Source organism: Alosa alosa, chromosome 1 (genome assembly GCF_017589495.1).
Source record: "Alosa alosa isolate M-15738 ecotype Scorff River chromosome 1, AALO_Geno_1.1, whole genome shotgun sequence".
Lineage (NCBI taxonomy): Eukaryota > Metazoa > Chordata > Actinopteri > Clupeiformes > Clupeidae > Alosa > Alosa alosa.
Window position 1 is genome coordinate 44,075,293 of NC_063189.1, and position 12,868 is coordinate 44,088,160.

General features: G+C 40.2%; 1 protein-coding gene across 3 annotated transcripts in view; it reads right to left on the minus strand.

Annotated features, from left to right (window-relative positions):
- The window catches only part of slc6a9 (solute carrier family 6 member 9), a 43,271-nt gene extending 30,636 nt beyond the window's left edge, over positions 1–12,635 (minus strand). The window contains exons 1-3 of one of the 3 annotated variants that reach the window (XM_048248732.1): positions 12,603–12,635; positions 12,115–12,200; positions 870–1,227 (exon numbers count right to left, since the gene is read on the minus strand). In XM_048248732.1, coding sequence (XP_048104689.1) covers positions 870–899 — 30 coding nt within the window. In that variant the 5' untranslated portion in view covers positions 900–1,227; positions 12,115–12,200; positions 12,603–12,635. Of the gene's footprint in view, positions 1–869; positions 1,228–6,194; positions 6,352–11,224; positions 11,306–12,114; positions 12,201–12,602 lie in introns of those variants that run through there. The other 2 variants (XM_048248738.1, XM_048248745.1) reach the window with 2 other exon arrangements.
- Positions 12,636–12,868: the final 233 nt, after the last annotated feature.

The following is a 12,868-nucleotide window of genomic DNA, read 5'->3' on the forward strand; positions in this document are numbered from 1 at the left end:
CTCTAACTAGGGACTTGGTCTCTCCATTGTGCTGCCACCTCAGGCACTGCCGATATGACGTAATAAACAGCCTTTTTAGAGTCACATATAACACGCTGAAGTGTGAAAATCGCATGTGGGGCACATTGCATGAGTTTGACACTGGGCAGGTCGTACATTATGATTACATATGGGATTATGCAAGAGGCCTTCATTTAAGAATCCCACATTGTGTTTGAAGATGATTTGATTAAACTGACGGATTCATCGGTTTATTGCATTCCACAAACATCCTTGTTTTTATTGTTCTTCAGCTTTAATATAATATCTGGCATGATTGCAACAATGTAAACAAAACATTGAAATGATGTAAACATTAATGGCAACATAAAAGGTCACATGTAATCAAATTCAGTGTTGACACAGAGATAAAGACAAAATCCTCCCTTTCTAATTCGTCTGGGCACTGCAACTTTACATAGTCCATTTGAACACTATCGTTATAGCTGTTCTGCAAAATTACTGAAAATATGGGGATATACCTGAATTTACTGTAAGTGGCTTTATTATTGCTTTTTTAAATCATAGAGTATGCTTGCAAACTTTTGCCATTTTGGAGTGGTGTTTGTAGCACCCGAAGGTGACACATGGCAAGAAATCAACTTGGCAGGACAGGAGCACAGCAAACTTTTTTAGAGAGGGTTTATAAACACTAACCAATATTAACATGTTGACAAGTGGTCCAAGGTAATCTCCATTCCCCAAAATTGGTCTTGTTCTTATTAGAAAGGTGCAGTGATACCAACCGTAAATCCTTCACTCAAACTTGGCTCAGAAAGAGAGAAAGAGCGAGAGAGAGAGAGAGAGAGAGAGAGAGAGAGAAAACTCACCAGAATCCCTGAAAACTGCTTTTCCTCCATCCTGGGGAGACTGCGGGTTGTGGAGGGGGAGCTCTTGGTTGCGAGTGTCCCGTCCTGGTGGCTCTGTTGACTGGGTCCCTTTCCGCCCTGGAACTGGAACTCTCTGCTGCTGCTGCTGTTGCTGCTGTGGTCACTGGCGTCTGGCGCAGGGCTGTGCCACACAGCTCACTCGGTGGCTCGCTCTGTCTCTCCTTTGCCACTCACTCACTTGTTCAGCCGGTCGTTGGTCCGTTCGTTCGTCCGTTGGTTGGTAATGTTCGTAACCCTCCTGCTGAAGCAGCGTCTCTGCTTTGTGCTAATTCTCCGCTAATCCAGGAACTTTTCTATGCTGTGAAAGGAACATGTGACAAGGAGGAGGGGTGATGGCGACACAAATTAGTTTCTTCGCTGGGTGCAACCCCCTCACACACACACACCCAACCCCCTTTTCTTCCCAAAACTGTAATTTCATTGCAGGCTTCATGCCTTGGTGGGATTTGAAAGTGAGCTGACACTGCCTATAACAAGGAGTGAGAGAGAGAGAAAGAGAGAGATCGAGAGAACTGCATTTAAGAAAAAAAATGTCTCTTCCCCAAAGTACAGGTGCCATAACAATACTCCTTTGTGAAAGAATGAAAGTTGTGGCTTACATACATCAAAGAAAATTGCAATGGATTTATTTATGTTTTCCACAGTCAACAAGTACCCTCTGATATTATGTGTGTCTATATATGACTGCAAGCATCACTCTACCACTCTACCACCAACTGTCATCTTGAAACACACACACTGCTTATAGTAGCTACATGATTTTGAGGCCCAGTCTGACAACAAACAGGTCGCAAGGCCTCTAAGGTCCTAAAACCCAATAATCCAGCCAGTGCCTTGTCAAGATGGCTCTAGCTGCTATTCACCATAGCATGACAAATTGTAGGTTGTCAGGCCAATAGGCAACAGGCTAGGCCTCCAACATTTCCTGGAGGAATTAGGAAGTCGCTAAGATCATCTCGCTTATCACACCGACTGAAGGATACTGCCCCCACCCCACCACCCCCTACATACACTAGTTGTTGTGCAGTTCCTACACTCTTATGTAAGGAAGAGATGGGAAGATGTGAATGCTTGGAATGAGTGGGTGTTAGCAGGGTCCTTTCGTTCAATATATTCATGTACTGTAATCCTTCCTGTGGCCTTGTGGGGAGACCCTGTTCAAACCCTTCTCTATGATCTGTTGGCTCAAACCTCTGGAATCTTCATGGGCAGGGTCATGACCCATGTCCTTGTTTCCCTTAACCACAAACACAGCAGGCATGACCAGGTTTTCATCAGGGCAACATCAGTGAACCTCAAACAAACTAAAACCCATGATGTGGTTTTATAACAGTGAGTTCTTCATAATATGTGTGCCTGCCAGATGATGGCTCAGCCACTCTCTTAGCCCTTCTCATGTACACTGAAATGAGTGGCTAAAGGACATTACAAAGGCACCTGACAAAGAGTCTTTCTCCTCTGAGTGAGCATCATAAATTAGGCTAGCTCAATAGCTGTACAGCAACCATCTTCTCTGATTGCATGCTTATGACCAATGTTGACGAGATGAAGTGGGGGCAGCAGTAAAACAGTCCAGCAGCACCACTAACATCTGAGGCAGTTCATCTGAGTAAACAAAGGACAAGTTGGCCGTCTTAGAAATCAGTACAGCGACAAGCAGTGACAGTCACTGTGTGCTGGACAGTGCCATTCTGCAAACATTGTGCAGAGAAGAGGTTTAAAAAAGGGTCAGAAAGAGAGAGAGAAAGAGAGCAGGAGGGAGGGATGGAGCACATAAATGAAAGAAAGAAAGTAAAAGAAAGCAATTAACCATATTCTCCATGTTTTCTCTTCAAATATAGATAATAGAATATATTCTTTGTTACTGTTAGTAAACATGTGGATAGGCCTAAATAAAAAAAGGCTTAAAAAGTTAAATAAAGAAAACAATGCCCCTCTGCCAAAATATTTGACCCATTTGCTCAGACCTGCACTGAGGTTTTTTTGTTTTCAATATGCCTTGTGTACATAGGCCTACTAAAGAAATTTTACCACCATGAATCTTAATGAAATCTTCCTGCAAATTTGAGGTTTATGTCTACACATCCCTAGCCTAGAAATCTAGACGCACCCTAGCGGCAGCAAATTACATTTGCTTCCAGGGCTAGTCTAGCAACTCTCCGTTGGCTTGTGAGCTCAAAAAATTAAACTTCTATCAGGCCAATCAAATCGTGTATAGAGTCGTTAGGGGGCTTAACATAATGATTGATGGCAGAGTTGCAACGGTTTGGCTTGAATTCCCTGCTACTTGAAAACAAAGAAGATGGATGTTGCTGTTGGCGAACAGTGTGACACGAGTTAAGCTTTTTTTAAGTTGGCAAAAGTTTGAACTAGCCCACTAGCACCTCTGGGGGGAAACGCATGGGACTCATAGCGCTGCCGCTGTCCTATTGCGTGCAGAGGGAATTTAAAGGACAACCGATTATCCCGCCCCTCGGACTGAGCACTGCGAATGGTGAGTGCCCAGACCCTACATTTTAATGTGGGTCTGGCTCGTCAGGCTAACACATCCCGGCTTAGGGATGCAAAATTCAGTGAATTTTCAAAGTTGGAAACTTTCCATGGGAATTAATGGGAATAAATTGGGGATTTTTAATATGGCAAGTTAGTCTATAACAGGGGAACTTAAATGTAGTGGACAAAACCCCATCTTGCAGCATAATATTAGTTAAAACAACCTGACTTAATGCAATTTCAATCAAATTTCTACCCACATACGTCAATCACATGCCACAGCAATCAGCATAGGCTACTAGACATAAAGGAAAACTATGGTGCGTTCATGTTCATGGGGATTCCCAGTGAAAACATCATCTCATGCGTGGTGTGAAACTGGGGGAAGTTTGCGAACAGAGTTGCACATAATGGGTACGTCATTTCACATAAGCTCTAACGGGGCGATCAATAACCATTATGCTCATATTGTCTGTCTGATTAAGCTTGACAACTTTATAATCATAATCTATGAGGTTTGGGGTGTTATGTTGTGTCATATTTTTTATCTATTTTATTTTTTTTACCATTTTCTGGGATTCTGACTGGACAAAGTGATAGTCAGTTAATGTTCCAATCAATCGGATTTTGTTGTTGAGTGGCTGGTGTATCTTATCTTATCTATGCTAAGCAAAAATACGAACAAACAAATCATATTGCTTATTACGAAACAAAATGTTAATGTTTGCATATGAAACACTTTGTATGAATTGCCCAAAATTCCCAGTTAATTCCTGTACATTTCCATTAATTCCACTAATTTCCTTTAATTCCATGAAAGTTTACAATTTGGAATATTTCCAACATTCCCCAGCTTAACTTCCCATGGAAAGTTTCCGGAAATTTACCGGAAATGTTCTGCCATTTTGCAATCCTAGCAAATCTGCGATCTACAAAACTAATTGGCCCAATTCATAGAGCATAGCCTACCATATGCTCCATCACATGACATAAACAGAAACATGGAACCTGGCTGCAGATTCTAAAAAGCATTCCAATTTGCATGCAGCCACAAGTGACTAAACAGGCGTGGTGCCTACTTAAGGCAAATACGGTTGATAAAGTTAACTATAGAATCTTTGCTTAAGGTGAGGAATTAATCTGTTAAAAACTTCCAGAGTCAAGGATTAGGCTACGATCTTTTACTTTCACTCTTACAGATCCTTTTGTCTTAACACACAGCCTCAGATTTCCTCAGCTCAATACTGGCCTTGTCTCACTTGAATTCATGTTTTTCTGCAGTTTGTCTGCAGAGACCCTCTCCATAGTAGCATAGACATGTAATTATATTTTTGCCTTGTTAATCGTTTAAAAGAGTGATTTACTTTGACATAACGAGGTTGCCCCAAAAATGCACATTCCAATCTTTTGCTCTCTATTGAGCAACCGCACCTGCCCGGTCAGAGGGGAGCACCAGAAAAATAAATAATTAAATAAAAGCTTTCTGTGCTGATTCTGCATTAAGTGAATCCATTGATAATTGTGTCTCACTTACCAGCGTAAAGAGTTGTTGCTTGTTGCTTCTGGCTGATAACGATTTAAAAAATCGTTATCAGCCTCCCCCTCCCCATGGGGAGTAGGCTACTAGTGATGGGGACGAGACCGCCTATGCCGAGTCCGAGTCTTTGAAGGGTCGAGACCGAGTCGAGACCGAGTATGTTGGTTTTCAAATACAGTCGAATCCGAGTCAAGACCGAGTCTTTGAGGAAGCAAGTCCGAGTCGAGAGCGAGTCCTTTAGGAGTCGAGACCGAGTCTAGACCAAGACCATAAAAACATGTCAGTTTTCATATTCATAATTTAATATCACCCCAGTTAATAATCAACCATTAGGCCTACAGACTAAGCTAGATTGGGAATTGTTTAGAGGAGCAGTCTTAACGTCTTAATATGGACTATGCTGACCTACAGACACTCACCGGCAGCAGAGCCATAGAGATAAATAAACGGCTCTGACGGCAGTATCTTTGCATTGCACCGTGGGATGTCATTTTCAAATAATGCCGGTCAACATTGCATTTTATTATTATTGTTGTTATGTGTTGTGTGTTTTTTTTATAGGAACATAAAAAATGCGTTGGTCTCGAGGACTCGGTCTGAAATTACGAGTCCTTCTCCTCCCACTGTGGTCCGAGACCGAGTCAAGACCGAGTCTTTGAAGGAACGAGTCCGAGACGAGACCGAGAAAGCAGAAATTGGTCTCGAGACCGGACTCGAGTACTACATTACTATAGGCTACGTTAGCCCATCTGCAAGTCAAGACGTGAGATCAAGAGATTCTGTTCTTGGTAGGCTAAAGTAGTGGGAAAATGTCTGTAAACATATTTGGTAGCCAGAAGAAAAGAACATAAATGGAAGATAGAAAATACAAAAAAGGAGGCAGAGAACGCAAAGAAGGTAGGCCTACGGTTCTTGGCTTAAAGGAGAATTCAGGTGTGATATTGACCTAAAGTGTGTTGAAACATGATACGGAGTGTGAACGTATGTCTCATACTGTAGCTACTAGCTCATCTCGGCTTGTCCCCTGCACTCAGAAATCTGGCACTAGTTAGCCGATGCTACCAACAGTTTTTCAATGGGGGTACCTCGGGCGCAAATAAATCACTGTTTTACACCATTTATGAGGCTCAAAGTAGCTCCATACTTCATTGGTAGACTTCCGACGGCCTTGACATTTAAAACAAGACATTGAGAACTTTGAAAAAGCACTGGTAGTTTATTTATACAGACAGTACCTTCAGGAAGTTTACCGTTAGCCGCCATCTTGAATTTTGTCACGATAAGTCCAGCGATGAGTACGCTGCCCTACAAAGCCAAAGAGCAGTATCTGCAAAAATGCCAAACTGAGAAAAACAGCTTTTTGTGTTTTTCTTACACCAAGTATAAGCATCAAATTATATTCAACAACAAGGGGTATCATTAGATAGATCAAAGTGAGGTGAATATTAAACATTATGTTTTTTGACATTTAGGCAAAATTTGGTAGTTTTATAGGCTATACTGCGCTTTGCCTTTGCATTACTGCTTATACTTACATGGCCATACAATAACATTTTGCAGTAAGTGAAGCAAGTGATTATAATCACTCAGTTTTTATATTAATTGAGGAGGTAATTACTACATTTTTAGTGAAGATATGCTGCTTGATGCCTTAACAATGGCAACTCTGTCATTGATAAACATGTATGTAAAAATGGAACAAAATTAATCGGGTATTCTTGTAGACATTCATGTCAAGCAATATTGCATTGCTGCACACCAAAACTTAACCTTTGTAACCTTTGCACACTGCTGCTTATATGTCAAAGTATATGTTAATTACTTTTTGTAAAATCTGACTGACTATTTTGAATATGTTACTTTCACTGGCCTTTAATATTGTGAGACTGTATCATGATAGACACCTAATGTGTGTGTGAGTGTGAATGGTAGTGTGCCTTTTTAGAAGAAAGTCCAGGGCCTTTTTTTAGTCCCAGTCTGTCCCTGCGCACACACACACACACACACACACACACACACACACACACACACACACACACACACACAACACAAACACCCTATTAGAGTAAGATCAAGTGAAACAAAGGCAGAATGCAGTAAAGGCCTGTGAAATCAAGGCAGTAAGGGCAGATACTGCACTCTGCCTTGGTTTCACTGTACTTTTCTATACAAACTGCAAACTAAAAATGTAAATTTAGCTAAGAAATTTATTAGGTAGCCATATTACATTTTAACAGATTGAAGAGCAAACCATGTACTTCTTATTTGTGCAATTTTTTTTTTTTTTTTTTTTTTAAAGTGCAGATACTGCTCTTAGCCTTTGTAGGGCAGTACGAAGGAACAGGTATGATAAGGGATCAGATTCCAAAAATAATTCTGTGGAAATGCATGGATTCCAGTTGCTTCCAGTAGGCCAGCAGATGAGTTTGAGGATACTGGGTAGGACGATGGGGACGTTAACATCTTATCCAAAGCCTATCTAACTATGACAGCGCTTACTAAGATTACCTTTATATTTTAGGCCTATATGCGTTAGCTTCACACTGTTACTTCATAATTGCTCTGATCATTCTGAGCAGATTTAAAAATCCTGCGCCAAACAGAATGAAATGTGCAGATGTCACATGGCTATTCCAATTAAATGTGACCTAATTGGATCAGATTATTGTGCCATGTAAACAGGTGGTCTGACATCTTCAGTATTCGATCCAACAAAAAAGTTATATGCAAACAAGGCTAATGAGTTACACGTCTGGAAGTTTGTGGCCCAAAGTTTTGAGGTTTGTAGCAAGCATGAACTGTGAAGTGATTTCAGCACCATCAGCTGGCACACCCCTAGCAGACTTTGTTTTTACATTTTTAATATAGGCTTACTTGATAAATGTTTTCTGTGGCTTATAACAAACTCAGCACACATATCTATTATTCTTGCTTACCAGAATCTTTAAGCTTAAATGTTTTGCAGTTTAAAGACTGCAATAGTCAACATAACTGCCAGGAGATGAGAAGAATTATGTTGCACAGGTGTGCACAGGTTTTATCCGTGGAGATGCACCCTGCCGGGGCAGGGATGAACATTGGGTGGCTGACATGTAACCTTTACAGACATTAATTCCTGTAGCTCACAGCTGATCACATATATATATATATATATCTGTTTGTTCCTGATCACTGGCAATAGCATGCATAGAAGGCAAAAGAGAGAGTCCATATTTAATGTGTTTCTTACTAACAGTGTTTTTTACATTTTGTGAAAATGTAGAAAACTTTCAAGATGTCACAGGCATTATTGAGGTGATGTGTAAACTTTAAATTCTACCAAATTAGCATGACTTCAATCTAAAAAGTGAGAGAGGCAAGCAGAGGCATCTATGAGGACTTGTTTCTTCCTACAAAACATTGTATTAAATGTTATACCTAATAGTGTGGTTACATTGTTTTGTTTGCTCCAGGCCAGGAATCTCAGCAGATAAAGCACTACTAAAACCCATCCTACTGTCCACTGCATTCTACCTTTCCAAACAAAAGTTGGGCAAATACTGCAAATAGGAACATATAATCCCACAAACTCAAGAATAACAACCCTGTTGGTGCAGCAGTTTCTGTGTTTTGATTTTGTGTCTGATTCAAGTGACAGTGCATGGGTGCATTAATAACAAGCCATAAACAATGGCTGGAGGCTATTTGAAACATTAAAAAACAACACTGAGAGTTTAATCTAGAAAACTTCCATTTCCTGAGTAATATCCTTTAAAAACGCTGTGGGAAAAGTGCATAGGTTACATGTAGACATTATTTCCCTGCCAAATTATGTTCCTGTCCACAACCACTGTGCAGGAACCACAACTAAATATGTCTCATGAATCTATAAGATCAACCCACTGTGGGGAAACCATGCTTATCAACCTCACTGTGTTGTACAGACCATAACACCACATGCCTGAGTGACTGATTCGCCATACACACTAGTAAATTTCTGAATGTATGAGACTGTCTTAGAGGGTCTGTGGCCAAATAAGCTCCATTGCTTTGAATTGCAATTACAGTCTTAATCAATTCTAAGTACGTAGACATCTCTTGCCCAATGTGCTTTGTCTATAACACTGTGAGCCAACTGCCTGCCTGGTGGGAGAGACCACAACAGTGTGTACAATGCCATACATAACACAGCCCAGTGCCTGTTGGCTTCCACTGAAATGACTGCCGTGCTATGTGAACACTGTAAAGGCAAAACATGAGCAGCACGCACACACGCGTGCGCACACACACACACACACACACCTAGGCTATATACACACAAATTTGCTACTTTCTCCTGCCAACCAGGTTCTAGGTGCATTCGGGTCGATCAGGAGCACCATTGTGCACAACATATGTGTACACAGATTGGACCCAGATGTGGAGAAGATGAGCAGCGCATCAGCCTGACTGCTAATGGCTGGGTCTCCTTTACACTACAACTCATCTCAGCATGCTGTCTCGTAGGCTAAGGATCGCTTAGGCTACATAAGTGACTGAGCCAAGCAAAGCCTGAGACAAACAGCACTTCATTAACCAACTCGCACAACAGTACAACATTAACCATCTCGCTTTTATGAACTTCGCTGAAATGAGAACTGGGAGGCAAATAAAAAGTGAAACCTCAAGTATGTATGCTACTGTAAGGAGGGTGAAAGCTGCAAAGATCTCAAAGAAAGTTGGATGTTTGTGCCATTGAAAATGTACAGTTTATGTCTGTATCAACACACAATGAAGCTGCTGATGCATTTTTCTACATCTAGATGGTTTCAAGCACATATCTTATTTCTAACATATATCAGAATATCCAGCTGCACAATTTTACAGAGCAGTACACACTGATAAAGCTTGTTACCTGAGCTTTGCACCACGCATGATAAAAAATAAATTAAAGGGGGAAAATATCTCTCTCATTATTTTGTTGTTAGCATATGGTTAGTCTAACTATGTCATAGATGGGTAAATGAGATATTAAGCTATTACAACTCAATAAACAATGAGCCACAGCATGTTCGAGGCAACAGCATGTGAATGCTTTGATAATATGACCACGGGGTGTCATTAAAGGGAATGTCTTATCAAAACAGTGACATCCCATATCACAGATGGTGTTGTTGATCAGACTGATGACTAACCTCCAAACTACCTTACTTGTGTTCTCTAAGCATGTAACTAAGGTTTATTAATTCAACTGATTCCCTTCATATTACTGATATTAATCATCCTATGTGTGTGTGTGTAGGAGTTCATTACTTTGTAACTCCTGCTACAGTTCACAGATTTTCTTGTCATATTCTAAGTTATCCCATAGTTTTAGTAAAATACATTTTCAGTACTCCTGAAGCAATTTCAATATCCATCACAGTACATAACCTGAAAAGCCTGGACACATGTAAACATGTTGATGAAATCGTATGCAATAATAATAGAACTTAGGCACAATTCATCACCCTGAGCCCCTAATCACAGTTCATATAATTATATGGCCCCCTAACCACTTACACAATGAATTTGGGAGTATGGTATATAAACAAAATATAAATAAATAAAAAGTACACACTTATGCTGTGCCCTTATGATGCCTTACACAAGCATCTATCCTAAAATTAAAGCTCATCCATGTCTGGAGCTGGAAGACCTGAAACTAAAAGATAAACCCTGTCATTTGGCTGTTTGTTCTGTGGCCTTCACATACGTTCACGGCACGTTCACTATTAATTACATTGACTATATTAGCAAACACCACACGCGTTACCGTTACACGTTATAAATTGAGCCAACATTAGAAGTAATTGCAGGGCAGCCTGCCACGTGTAGTAGTCTACATCACTGCAAACCAAGGAAGTGATGAGAAAGGAAGCGCACGCTTTGTCAAACTGATACTGTGTTTTACGCATTTGGCGAAGTTAGGCTACAAAGTTTATATTCACCTGGTCATAAAAATGCAAAAAACAATACCAAACTGGCAGAATAGATGAAGAACACTGCTGCATTCAGCCAGTATGCCTAAACCAGACGTTGAGGACTACGTCCGCTTCAGGATATAGTGTAAATGAAGAGCGAGCCGATAGCGTGTTTGTAATTTGGTTAGTCTTGTAAACGGCATAGGTTACATCGAACACAATTTTGCCTAGACAGTGGCCATTATATATTGATTTCAACAGGTATCCATACCATACCAAACTGGTGTCGGTATACAGATATTCTTTATTGTTATTTCTGACAATTAGGGGAAAACCATACTTACCATAACAAAGTCTGGTCCGCTGAAGTATCTGAGACTCTTGGTACTTGACAATAATGTACGCTAAAAAGTTGCATCACCTTTCAGTGGGAAAACCTGTATAGTTTCGTCCCTCCTTCAAATATTGCATTGAACATATAGCTCCTCCCTGTTCAAAACCCCTCCCCCCTAAATAACGAATATCATTCTGAAATGAGAAACTACACCTGTATGGGTAACACATAATAATAATAATAATAATAATAATAATAATAATAAAGAAGTTCTTTGTTTCGAAATATGACACAATCAAACAAAAGTCTATTGCAAAAATAAAAATATATAATTCAGCCTAATCAATCACAGGGAGAGGCCTATATATATGCACTACAGCTTAACTAAAATAAATGTCACAATCAAGTCATAATCTTAGCCTACTTTTCACTTTCAGTGACTGAGTGGTCTATCTAAATTAACACTTGTCAATATAGTAGCCTAACCCCTAATGAATCGCAGTAGCCTACAATCAAGTGCTGCCACTGTAGGACACGTGCTTGTAAGCTATACATAACTGTTCCTTTATGTCTGGTTTGCCGATGTCGGTTTAACGCAGCTGAAAAACTGTTTAGACTTAATGCGTAATCATCGGGACCTATCGCATTTAGGGCGAAATTTCATCTTCGAAACCTATGTTGGACAAGGTCCAGCATAGGCTATTCGGTTAGGATAACATATGTTTTCATGGGCTACCGTTAGGCTATACCATGGGATTATGATTGAGACAGGTGTGGTTTGTGATGATTGGGTGATACCCTACATGATCAGACTGTGGAATGCATACCGACGTACAGAACAATAGGCTACCGTATGCGCATGAAGTAATGTATTCGGTAAGAACACGGTAAAACTGTTACCTTTAAGAAGCGTCAGACTCAAGACCATTCATGAGCATCCGTTCTCAGCAACTCATCGTGGCGCAGCTTGGTATAGCCGGTATTTCCTTAAATATGACCAAGGTGGGAAGGTGAGTTACTTTTTATATGCATGACCCTGGTGGAGATATAATCAGATTCAATGTAACATGATCCGGTGAATAGTCTTAATAGGCAGCACAATGCCAGCATTAGGCTACCACGAAAAATATAGGGTAGAGATGTTCCTTGCCAAGCCCAGACTTTTGTTTACTTTATATCCTCTAAAACATCTAAGGCTGCAGCCTATAGGCTAAGTTTAACTGAGAAATGAAACGACATCAGAACACAACAAATGAGCAAAGCCCCCGTAAATATAGGAAATTGTGAAATCTATTGGTTTTCAAATGTAAATAAACTTCTGGTAAATAAGATCAATCCAAATACAGCACATTAATAACTTAATATAATTTATATGCATACTTGCCTACCTGATGATGATTCCATACAGCACATTGATAGGCTTCACCTACCCCATAATCTCCACCAACATGTGCGGCTGGCATGTGTGGCTAGTGAGCATGTGCAGAACCTTATTAGGCTATCTTCCACTGATTCCTGAGAAAATTGGTATCAAATATTAGGCTATATGACATTTGTTAACTTTGTGTGAACTTCCACTGTATAGCTAATGAAAGGAAACTCCTGTACTGGAATTAATCAGTTAGTCTCGTTTTGATGAACTATTTGTAGGCTA